Source organism: Carcharhinus amblyrhynchos, chromosome 18 (genome assembly GCF_965287045.1).
Source record: "Carcharhinus amblyrhynchos chromosome 18, sCarAmb.v2.hapA, whole genome shotgun sequence".
NCBI classification, from domain to species: domain Eukaryota; kingdom Metazoa; phylum Chordata; class Chondrichthyes; order Carcharhiniformes; family Carcharhinidae; genus Carcharhinus; species Carcharhinus amblyrhynchos.
The window spans coordinates 37,383,623-37,396,854 of record NC_137341.1 but is presented as its reverse complement, the minus strand read 5'-3'; the positions used below and the strand labels follow the sequence as shown (position 1 = coordinate 37,396,854).

At 46.3% G+C, this 13,232-nt stretch overlaps 1 protein-coding gene across 1 annotated transcript in view; it reads right to left on the bottom strand.

Annotated features, from left to right (window-relative positions):
- fam20cb (FAM20C golgi associated secretory pathway kinase b) overlaps nt 1-13,232 on the bottom strand; it is a 102,580-nt gene that overhangs the window by 39,712 nt on the left and 49,636 nt on the right. Inside the window, exon 3 of the mRNA XM_080206834.1 lies at nt 3,712-3,790. Within this exon, the coding sequence (XP_080062960.1) occupies nt 3,712-3,790 (79 nt within the window). The remainder of the gene's footprint in view (nt 1-3,711; nt 3,791-13,232) is intronic.

Here is a 13,232-nt window from a genome sequence, read left to right as displayed (position 1 = left end):
TCCACGTTTCCCACTGCCTCGGGAAAGCAGCCTGCATAATCAAAGACCCCACGCACCCTGGACATTCTCTTTTCCACCTTCTTCCGTTGGGAAAGTCACATACCAACCGACTCAAGAACAGCTTCTTCCCTGCTGCCATCGGACTTTTGAATGGACCTACCTTATATTAAGCTGATCTTTCTCTGCACCCTAGCAATGACTGTAGCACTATGTACTGTAGCACCCTTCCATTTCCTTCTCCGCTATGTATTCTATGAATAGTTTTGTCTGTACAGCACGCAAGAAATAATACTTTTCACTGCATCCTGATACATGTGACAATAATAAATCAAATCAAATCAATTCATAGAAAATAGGTGCCATTCAACCCTTCGAGCCACCATTCAGAAAGATCATGGCTGATCATGCGCTTTCCGTATCCCCCTCCCACTTTCTCTCCATACTCCTTAATCCCTTTAGCCACAAGGACCACGCCCTCTTGGACATATTTAATGAACTGGCCCCAACAGCTTTCTGTGGTAGAAAATTCCACAGGTTCACAACTCTCTTGAGTGAAGAAGTCCTTCCTTATCTCATTCCTGGATGGCTTACCCCTTATTCTTAGACTGTGACCACTAGCTCTGGACTTGCCCAACATCGGGAACATTCTTCCCACATTTATCCAGTCCCATTAGGATTTTGTATCAAATGGACGATCTGGTTGAGTAGTGCAGGCCAAAAGCCTACAATCATTTGAGGACAATTTGATATTGCGATGGAGGAAAGTCTGGATGTATGGGGATTATTGAACACATAACCCAGAGGAATTGGCAAAATGAGTCCGGAGAAAGATTGGACTCTTATTAGGCTTGCGTGTTCCTGCGCTAATTTGTCTATTGTTATAAACTATATATGATTTTAAGCTGAATTTCTGAACATATTTCTGTGTTAAGAAAAGTAAAAATCCTTTAGTTTCATTAGATTTTGTTTATGAACCTTGGTGCCTGGGTGTCTGGATAGTCTTGTGGCTGAAAGGTTTCAGATTTTTTGGGTTTGTTTGTATATACACATTTTCAAAGAGGTCTTCCAATTCCTGAAGTTAAAGAGATGGGTTAAAGGAGTTGAAAGCTCAGTGATTCTGAAACAAAAACAAAGCAAAAAAGGTTTCCCGTTACTTAGCGACAGCGATCCAGAGATAGGTACAGAAGAGACAGGAGCTGAGAGGGGGAATGTGTTCATTGTGTGTCAGAGAGACAAGACAGGGATCTTTGTGTGTCAGAGAGAGAAGACAGGGATCTGAAATTGTCTGAGAAGAAAATAAGGCCAGTGAGACAGTTAAGCCAGTTATGGGGCTCAGCAAAGTGGCCCGTTTGGAGAAGGCGCAACTGAAAGATTGAGGCCGGAATTTTACCAGCATGCCAATTCCGGGGGCGGGCGAGGATGGGAGAACAACATTCTCCATTGGCCTCGGATAGGACCGTACGAGCCTCGGGCAGACATGCCGGAAAATTCTGCCCCGAGTTTTGGGAACTTATTGGCTCTATAGTTGAAAAGCAGTGGATTTAGAGTGTGGCTTTTGCTTGTCTCATGGATATGAGTTGGGTGAGAAACATTAAGTGGGTGAAGTGGTGGCATAGTGGCACTGCCATTGGATTATCAATCCAGAGACCCCGAGCAAGATCTGGGGACCCAGATTCAAATCTCAATATGGCAGATGATGAAATTTGAATTCAATAAAAATCTGGAATTAAAAGCCTACTGATGATCACAAAATCACTGTTGATTGTCGTTAAAACCCATCTGGTTTGCTCATGTCCGTTAGAGAAGGAAATCTGCCATCCTTAACTGCTCTGACCTACATGTGATTCCGGCTCCATGAAAGTGCGATTGACTCTTAAATGCCCTCTGAAATAGCGGGTAGTTAGGGATAGGCAATAAATGCTGACCCAGCCAGTGATGCCCACATCCCATCAATGAATAAAAAAATGAATGCTCAGGAAGTTGCTGGAAGAAAACTGTTTGCAACTGTGCCAACCCCAAACAAGGAGCCTTTGTGTCAAGCTGGTGGTAACTCTTCACTGGATTATGTGCCTGTAAAGAGGTTGCAGGACTAAAGGACTAAAGGAATAGCTGGGAATTTCAATAATCTTCTTGTGTTTGTACTGAGATCTTTCCAACCTTTTTAACTGGTGTGAAATAGTTCACTTTTCTTGTTTTAATTAATATTTTATTCTTTGTATTAAATGTGTATCAGTAGACCCCTTGTTCAGTAACCTACCTCCACAATTCTAAAGATGGAAAAGTTGGGACCTATCAAGCCAGGTTTCACTCCGAGACCTGACTTGTCCAGTATTATCGAATCACTACAGTGCAGAAGGAGACCATTCAGCCCATCAAGACTGCACCAGCAACAATCCCACCCAGGCCCCTATCCTGGTAACTCTACATTTTTATCCTGCTAATCCCCCTGACACTAAGGGGCAATTTAGCATAGCCAATCAACCTAACCCACACATCTTTGGACATCTTTAACATCAACTAGGATCATAACACTATTTTTAGATGGTCACAAGGTAATGTGGGGAGTGAGGTATAATACTGAACCACCAACCCTTAAGCTGGACCCTAAATTTTTGCTCACGTCCTCCCAGACTTCACTTACAGATATTGACCGTCCTATCTGTCCACCCTGCATTGAGATTGTGGTGAGAGGGATGGGTCATAGGATCTCCTCATGCCTCAGTAACACTGATGCACAGTGAGATGGGCATGAGGGGGTGATGGATGGATCTCAGCAACCAGTGGATTGGAGACCTTCATGGTGGGAGGAAAATAATCTTGATATCATCTATAACTTCCCTCTTCTAACTTCTCCAAATTCCAGAAAGACTCATCCAAGTCATCTAACTCTCAATAGTGCAGACTGCAAAGACATACGAACATACCAATTAGGAGTAGGAGTAGGAGGAGGCCACTCAGCCCCTTCAATAAGATCATGGCTGACCTGATTGTAACCTCCTGCCTATCTCTGAATCTCTCTAACTCTGCTTTGAAAATATTCTGCCTTCTTTGCCTTCTGCAATGATTTACTACCCTCTGAGAGAAAACATTTCTTCTTATCTCTATCGTAAATGAACAACAGCTTAATTATAGACAATGACCTACTACTTCTGGATTCTTCCACAAGAGGAAACATCTTCTCCACATCCAACCTGTCAAGACCCCTCAGGACCTTAAAGGTTTCAATCAAGTCGCCTCTTATCCTTGTAAATCCTAGTGGATACGCGTCCAAGCTGTCCAACCTCTCCTCATTCCAGGTATCATCTGGTAAATATTTTCTAAACCGCTTCCAATGCAATTACATCCTTCCTTAAATGAGACTAATACCATACACAGTATTTCAGATGGGGTCTCACCTGTGGGGAGAGAATAGAGCCAACGTTTCGAGTCTAGATGACCATTTGTCAGAGTTCTGAGGCAGGGTCATCTTGACTCATAATGTTGGCTCTATTCTCTTTCCACAGATGCTGCCAGACTTGCTGAGATTTTCCAGCATTTTTCAGTTTTTTTTGTCGTAAGGAGACTGTTGGTCACGGTGCATGGGAGGTAATCGGATCATCGGAAGATAATCGGAATGCGTTGTGACATCAAAGGAACACGTTTATTGTTAATTTACACACAGTGCAATCACTGGCCAAAGAAGTGAAGAAGATAATTGAGAGAGATACTCACTTCATTGGTTTAAATAGTGCTTGCCCATAGTTCTGGAAAGACATGATGAGTTTGAGCTGCGTACCCCCAGACTTCATGGCTGTGAGGCAAACACAGGGTAATTAGTTCACAGGCAACAAATATTTCAATCAAAATGCAAAACATCTCCGAATTTAAAAGATTGGCCCTTTCTTCATTTAAACGACACAATATAAGAACAGGAGTAGGCCATTCAGCTGTTTGAACCTACTGCACCATGCTCAGATAACCTCTGTCTCAAACTGCATTCGCCTGCCTTTGCTCCATTTCCCAGCACGTCCACCTTGCCAAAATCTATCGATCCCAGTCTTTGAAATTTTCATTGATCCAAAAGTACTTGACCTTCCAGGGATGGGGAGGTGGAGGGTAGGGGTGGGGGGGACAGGATGCTGGGAGATGTGGAGAGGTGCTTAAAGGGCCTGATTTTGATGGACAAGGGAATTAAGGGTTACGGGGAGAAAGCGGGAAAGTGGAACTGATCCACTTCAGATCAGCCATGATCTTATTGAATGGCGGGGCAGGCTCAAAGGGCTAGATGGCCTACTCCTGCTCCTATTTCTTATGTTCTTATGATTTTCTGACTGCACCCACCCCAAGGTCAGGAAATCCTGCCCAAGGTCAATGGACATTTGCACGATCCGTGTCCCGCTCGTTACGATTCCCGGTGGTGGGCAGGATCGGAAAATTCCGCCCCCAGGCTTCCAATGCCCTGTGTGTGGAAAACCGTCTCCTCATTCTGCTCCCAATGACCTTGCTGTAATTCCGAGATAACGGTGCGTTATTCCTGACTTCACCTACGTGAGAAAAATTGCAGCTGAAATTTTCCGATCTCGCCCATGGCCCGGGATTCTCCGGTCCCGCTGCCGTGAATGGGGATTCTCTGTTCTCACTGGCAGCAATAGCGGGGCGTGTGATCCTGGAGAGTTCCGGCCTACTTCTCTGCATCTACCCTGACAAAGGGTGGGATTTTCTGGTTGCGCTTGCCCCAGGGTTGGAAAATCTCTTTGCGTGGTCCGTGTCCTGTCTGCTACGATTCCCGTGGTGGGTGGGGTAGGAGAACTCTGCCCAAAGTATCGATATAAATTGCACCCAATGTATATAATCCTTCCGAATCGGAAATGACTCCATTTTTTCTCTCTTTCGCAGTTCTCCTTTGAGCAGGGTGATTAGCGGGAGATTTAGCTTCGAGGTGATCGATACCCATTCAGGGTTTTGAGATAGTGAGGAAGGAGAAACTTGAACTGGTAAAAGAGACAGGAACCGGAGGACACCGATTCAAGGTGATTGGCAAAAGGAAAAGCGGGGAAGTGAGGAGATTCTTTTTTAATGCAGTGGGTTGTGATCTGAGAAGCACAGCCTGACAGGGTGGTGGAAGCAGATTTAATAACAGTTCGCTGAAGGGAGTTGCTTAAGTTTAACTTGTGAAAGAACATTTTGCAAGGGAAAAACTGTAGGGCATGTGTAACTAATTGGGCAGCTTTTTCAAAAAGCCAGCATGGGCATGATGGGCTGAATGGGCTCCTTCTGTGATGGTCCCGTGATTGTAACCCTGTGCCGGCGAGATGATGCTCACCTGTGACACAGCCTCAATGTGGTTACTGGTTTCCATTGAAGGCAATGGCAGTGCTTAATTGGGTGGGAACTGGTTAAAATTGAGGCGCCTGTGTGGGTTAGTGGCCATGCCTTCAGGCATTCTGTCACAAAATCAATTTATTACCGCCTCTTTCGAGAATAATGATTCTTTGTTACTGACTGGGCCCAAGTACAAGTAAAACTCTTGTTAGTTGTACTCGAATGGAAGGAACAGCCTTCCATCGTTGTGGGGTGAGTGAAGGGAATAGAGAACAATGGGAAATCAGTTAGTAAGGAATAACACATGGAATTATATTTAATTATCTGCTCCTTACCTATCCTCCTTATGCCTTTTTTATTTGGCATATCCCCCCAGTCCTCTTCCTGAATGATTCTAATCCTCCCCTATCCAAATTTAAATGTAATTGTACCCGCCCCTACCACCCCCTTTGGCACCACCTTCTGAGTGAAAAAGTTGCACTCAGATCCCTTTCAAATCATTTCCCTCTCATCTTAAACCTTTGCCCCCTAGTTTTGGATTCCCCTACCCTGGGGAAAAGACATTGGCTATCTCCGCCCCTCATGATTCCATAAACCTCTATAAGGTCACCCCTCATCCTCCTACGCCCCAGGGTAAAATGTCCTGGTCTCTCCAGCTTCCCCTTATAATTTGCAACCTTCCAGTCCCAGTAACATCCTTATAAATCTCTTCTACACCCTTTCCAGTCTAACAACGTCCTTCATACAGACAGGACAACTGTCTACTCCAAACAGGCTCAGTGGGCTGTAAAGGCCTCATCCTTTTTTCTAATCTGACTCTGAGGCGACAGTGAGGTTGTTGTGAGGGAATCTCACCACAGAATGCACATGACTTAATTGCAACCAAAATGAGCAAACTGGCCCTTGCCCCATCCCTCCGATTTAACAGCGGGAAATGCTTTGCGTGCCTACTTTGCAATTCAAAAGGATGATTTTCATATTTAGTGCAAGCCAATTCTGGAAGCTGGCCAACATACATAATCTCTTTCCATCCTCAGGTAGTGATGAGAAGACCTGAGATCAGCTGCAGGGCTTTATAAATTTTAAAACAGTTTTTTTTCATTATTGTGTGCACCTGATGAAATTAGCGGCCGACCAGAGGAGGAAAGAAGCAATCTTTGCTTCGTTCTACCGAGATGAAAACGTCACCTTGAATTAACTGGTGACAAGTGGGGTACTTCAACCAAACAAAAAGTCAGTGCGGCAAACCAGATTCGCAAAGCTCCTCGCTTGATGTTATATATTTTCTTATTCATTCATGGGACATGGGCGTCGCTGGCATTTATTGCCCATTCCTAGTTACCCGAGGGCAGTTGAGAGTCAACCACATTGCTGTGCTTCTGGAGTCGCACGTAGGCCAGACCAGGTAAGGACGGCAGATTTCCTTCACTAAAAGACATTACTGAACCAGATGGGTTTTTCCGACAATCGACAATGTTTTCATGGTCATCAGTAGATACCTAATTCCAGATGTTTCTTTTATTGAATTCAAATTCCACCGCCTGCTGTGGTGGGATTCGAACCTAGGTCGCCATAAATTTAACTGATTTTCTGGATTAATGGTCTAGTGATAATACCATTAAGCCATCGTCTTACTATAGTAGAACAATTCTTATGATGTGTCAATAATGTTAGGCCTGGTGGAGTTATTTTGACAAAAATGGCACAGGATTTTGCCTCCACGCTGAAATTCTTCCCTCCCATGGTGACCCCCCCCGCCCCCCCCCCCCGGCTTCTCCCCTCTCCACTTCCCTTCCCCCCACCATGGGTTCCCCGGCAAAGCAGGGTACAAACAACAGGAAGTCCTGTTAACAATGGCGGGACCAGAAGAACTTGCCACTGGCTGTTCATCCGGCAGGGAGGACACTCTAGTAGCGAGCAATAAAAGAATTAACTTCACAAAGTAAATCAAAGTAAAGATTTAATAAAGAAACTTTGTTACACCAACACTCAGGCCACATCCTAGACCACAAAGGCTCTCCACATTGCCTATCTGCTTTCAATTTAGAAACACTTAAGTCTATTTATTAATGTCAGAAGTAGGCTTATATTAACACTACAATGAAGTTACTGTGAAAATTCCCTATTCACCACACTCCGGCACCTGTTTGGGTACACTGAGGGAGAATTTAGCATGGCAATTGCACTGAACCAGCACGTCTTTCAGACTGTGGGAGGAAAGAGGAGCACCCGGAGGAAACCCACGCAGATACAGGGGAGAATATGCAGACTCCACACAAATAGTGACCTAAGCTGGGTGTGAGGCAGCAGTGCCAAACACTGTGCTGCCATGTTGCCCTTAGACATAGAAAACAGGTGCAGGCGTTGGCTATTTGGCCCTTCGAACCCACACCACCATTCAACATGATCATGGCTAATCATGCACTTTCAGTATCCCAGTCCCCCTTTCTCTCCATAGGCCTTGATCCGGATCAGATGATCACATCATCTTGTCATTGGTTACCTTGTCTAATGGGTCAGCTGACCCTCACAGCATGTTACCATTGGTTACATTGTTACATTGTCCAATGGCAGGCTATCTCCACCATCACTCTTCTCTTGCATATATTTTCCTTCCCTTTCTTGCCACCATTTCTTTTGCTTGTGCAATCTTTCCTCCATCTTTTTGGTTCTCTACCTCAGGTTAACTCCTGGTTTATAATATTCCTCTTAATGAGCCACAGTTTTTGCACTCCCTTAGTCTTTGTCTGCATTAGTTATGGCCCAGTACTCAGGGAGTGCTGCACTGTCAGAGGTGCTCTCTTTTGAATGAGATTTTAAACAAGCTTTTCTCTCAGGCAGATGTTTTAAAAAAATACACAAAATATTATGTGAAGAAGAGCAGGGAAGATACCCCCACTGATGAGGACCCCTTTTGTCCCGCAACAATCACTAAAATGCCATCCGGGCGAGCTTACTGTCCACAAATTGGCTGCCTGACTTTGCTCATTATCTATGGGCCTAAAAAAGTAGGAGTAGGTCTCACAGCTCCTCATACTTGCTCCACTATTTAAGAAAATCATGCATGACCTTCCACCTCAACTGGGGCTGTAAGTTCCCCTGACTTATCATTGTTCCTTCACTGTCACTGGGACAAATCCTAACAGCACAGTGAATGTAGCCACACTACATGGACAGCAGTGTTACATAGAGGCAGCTCACCACCACCTTCTCAAGGGAAGTTAGGGATGGGGAATAAATGCTGGCTCACCCAGCAACACCAATATCTCATCCACTTTACTACACGATCCCAACATCCACCCATTCCTTTAGAGTCTATAGATCTCAGCCTTGAATAGAATCATAAAATCGATTGTTGTTCGTCCATCGTCATCGATGAGGACCTTGACGCCATTAGTCATTTTGAGGCTGGATGCGATGTGTCTGAAGATGACTGATCAGGCCAATTCGGGCATGCAATGTCCTGGCACATATTGGACAGACTTGTGTAGGCACTGTAGTTGTTGCACTGATGGCTCTGGACTTGCGCAGCTCACGCTTATGTTGTGCTTCAGCAATGCACCTTGCTTCGTAAGCCCGTGTGGATGAGGCAGCACCAGGTAGTGCGGTTTTGTGCCAGCATTTCCCAAGTGGTCGTGTCTATGCCAAGCGACTTCAGGCAGGCCTTGAGTGTGTCTTTGTAATGTTTCTTCTGCCCTCCATGCAAGCGTCTTTCAGCAGAGAGTTCCCCAAAAAGGAGCTGCTTGGGTATGTGCTCGTCTGGCATACAGATGACATAACCTGCCCACCAGGTCTGTGCTCTCATCAGCAGTGTGTGGACTGATGGTAGACTTGCCCTAGAGAGAACTTCAGTATCTGGTACTTTGTCTTGCCATCTGACGCGTAATATTCTGCGAAGATAAGTCATGTGGAAGGCATGCCTTCAATACATGTTTCACAGGCATACAGGAGGCTGGTGAGTACCACGGCACTGTAGACCTTCAGTTTTGTTGCTGGGCTGATTCCTCGATGTTCCCATACAGTAGAGCGCTGTCTACCGAAAGCAGAACTTGCCTTTGCTATTCTGCAGTTAACTTCTGTACCAATAGTCACTGCTTGAGAGAGGGTGCTGCTGAGATAAGTGAACTGGTCCACTGCCTGTAGAATCATAGAAACCCCACAGAGAGAGGGAGGCCATTCAGCCCATCGAGCCTACACTGGCAATAATCTCACTCAGCCCTATCCCCCTAATCCATACATTTACCCTGCTAATCCCCCTGAGACCACAGGTCAATTTAGCATGGCCAATCAACCTAACCCGCACATCTTTGGATTGTCAATGACGGATCACCCACAGCTCAATGCTGTCTGGCGATACCTTCCATCGGTCAGGAATGTTTGTATGATCTCCTGATACCCGGGTCCCCACTGGTTATCCTTCTATTCTCTGACCTATTGTTATGGAAAAACTAGGTGTTAATATTCAAGCCCTCGGTGCTCTGTCAGTGTCTGTCACTGGAACAGTTTGGTGCCTCTCGCGAACATTTCAGAATGAGATTAATTGCACAGCTGAATGGAACAGACATCTTTGGAATATATTAATACATAATGAGGCTGTGTTCCTCCTTACCTCACACCTCCCCCCCCTCTACCTGATACCCTGGAGTAATGTTTTAGTCGTGTGTTGAAATGTTATTGTGCTTTCAAATTCAGGTAGATTTACCCCTATGGCAGACAACATTTTTCAATCTCTCTTTCTTCCTTCCCAGTTTATCAGATAGACTCTACCCTTTGACCTGCATTTTCTGCTCATTCTATCCCACTATCTTCCACATTTAAGGCACTATTCTACAGCCAGCTGAGAACTGGATCACACATCGCAGCATATCCCAGATGGAGATGTAAAGATGATAGGACAGTCAAATGCAGAGCTTGCAAGCAGGATATGTGGAAAAAAATGCGGAGATGGCATGGTGGTACACTGGTTAGCACGGCTGTCTCACAGCATCAGGGACCCGGTTCGATTCCCGGCTTGAGTCACTGTCTGTATGGAGTTTGCATGTTCTCCCCATGTCTGCATGGGTTTCTTCCAGGTACTCCAGCTTCCTCCCACAGTCGGTGCAGACTTGATGGACCGAACGGCCTCCTTCTGCACCACAGGGATTCTATGACTTCTTTCAATGGAAAAACAAACTTGGACCGTCTCAAATTGGGAATATTCCCACACTGCTCACTGGGACACAGTATCATCCGCTGTCCAGTACAGACACTGGGACATTGTGTCAAAGAACAAAGAAAATTACAGCATAGGAACAGACCCTTCAGCCCTCCATGCCTACACCAACCATGCTGCCCAACTGAACTAAAACCCCCTACCTTCCGGGGACCATACCTCTCTTTTCCCATCCTTTTCATGTATTTTTCAAGACACCCCTCACTGCACCAGCTGAGATGGCTCACTGGGACACTGTATCACTCTGGTGTTTGGTACAGCTCACTGGGACACTGTATCACTCTGATGTCTGGTACAGCTCACTGGGACACTGTATCACTCTGATGTCTGGTACAGCTCACTGGGACACTGTGTCACTCTGGTATCTGGCTCAGCTCACTGGGACACTGTGTCACTCTGGTATGTGGTACAGCTCACTGGGACACTGTATCACTCTGATGTCTGGTACAGCTCACTGGGATACTGTATCATTCTGGTATCTCGTACAGCTCACTGGGACACTGTATCACTCTGGTATCTGGTACAGCTCACTGGGACACCGTGTCACTCTGGTATCTGGTACAGCTCACTGGGACACTGTATCACTCTGGTATCTGGTACAGCTCACTGGGACACTGTATCACTCTGATGTCTGGTACAGCTCACTGGGACACCGTATCGCTCTGGTATCTGGTACAGCTCACTGGGACACTGTATCACACTGGTATCTGGTACAGCTCACTGGGACACTGTATCACTCTGGTATCTCGTACAGCTCACTGGGATACTGTATCACTCTGATGTCTGGTACAGCTCACTGGGACACTGTATCACACTGGTATCTGGTACAGCTCACTGGGACACTGTATCACTCTGGTATCTCATACAGCTCACTGGGATACTGTATCACTCTGATGTCTGGTACAGCTCACTGGGATACTGTATCACTCGTATCTGGTACAGCTCATTGGGACACTGTATCACTCTGGTATCTGGTACAGCTCACTGGGACACTGTATCACTCTGATGTCTGGTACAGCTCACTGGGACACCGTATCACTCTGGTTTTCAGAAGGCGTTTGACAAGGTACCTCACAAGAGGTTATTGCAGAAGGTAACGGGGCATGGATTTGGGGGTAGGGTGTTAGCGTGGATAGAGGATTGGCTGTCTAATAGGAGGCAGAGAGTGGGGGTCAATGGGTGCTATTTGGATTGGCGGTTGGTGACTAGTGGAGTGCCCCAGGGGTCGGTGCTGGGGCCTCAGCTATTTACCATTTATATAGATGATCTGGAGGAGGGAACCGAGTGTATGGTGTCGAAATTTGCTGATGACACCAAGATTGGCGGAACGGCAAATTGTGCAGAGGGTGTGGAGAGTCTGCAGAAGGATCTAGATAGGCTGGGCGAATGGGCCAGGAACTGGCAAATGGAATTTAATGTTGGCAAGTGCGAGGTGGTCCACTTTGGTAGGAAGAATGGTAGGAAGGACTATTACTTACGTGGTGAAAAACTGCAGCAGGCGACGGTGCAGAGGGACCTCGGGGTCCTTGTGCATGAATCGCAAAAACCCAGCCTGCAGGTGCAGCAGGTGGTCAGGAAGGCGAATGGGATGCTGGCCTTCATAGCGAGGGGGATTGAATATAAAAGTAGGGAGGTCTTGCTGCAGCTGTATAGGGCACTGGTGAGGCTGCAGCCGGAGTACTGTGTGCAGTTTTGGTCGCCGCACTTACGCAAGGATATTTTGGCCTTGGAGGGAGTGCAGAGGAGGTTTACTAGGCTGATGCCGGAGTTGAGGGGGTTGAGCTATGAGGAGAGGCTGAATAAACTAGGCTTGTACTCGTTAGAATTTAGAAGAATGAGGGGAGATCTCATTGAGACATATAAGATGATGAATGGGATGGATAGGATAGAGGTGGAGAGACTCTTCCCGCTCAGAAAGGACAGTAGGACTAGGGGGCACAGCCTCAAGATAAAGGGGGGGGGGAGCGGTTTAGAACGGAGTTGAGGAGGAACTTCTTCACTCAAAGGGTGGTGAATCTCTGGAATTCTCTGCCCGTTGAAGTGGTGGAGGCTACCTCGCTAAATATTTTTAAGACGCGGGTTGATGGGTTTTTGATAAGCGAGGGGATTAAGGGTTATGGGGAGAGGGCAGGAATGTGGAACTGAGCCACGACAGATCAGCCATGATCTTATTGAATGGCGGGGCAGGCTCGAAGGGCTAGATGGCCTACTCCTGCTCCTATTTCTTATGTTCTTATGTTCTTATCTGGTACAGCTCACTGGGACACTGTATCACTCTGGTATCTGGTACAGTTCATTGGGACACCGTATCACTTTGGTATCTGGTACAGCTCACTGGGACACTGTATCACTCTGGTATCTGGTACAGCTCACTGGGACACTATATCACTCTGGTATCTGGTACAGCTCACTGGGACACTGTATCACTCTGTTCTCTCGTACAGCTCACTGGGACACTGTATCACACTGGTATCTGGTACAGCTCACTGGGACACTGTATCACACTGGTATCTGGTACAGCTCACTGGGACACTGTATCACTCTGGTATCTCGTACAGCTCACTGGGATACTGTATCACTCTGATGTCTGGTACAGCTCACTGGGATACTGTATCACTCTGATGTCTGGTACAGCTCACTGGGACACCGTATCACTCTGGTATCTGGTACAGCTCACTGGGACACTGTTTCACTCTGGTCTCTCGTACAGCTCACTGGG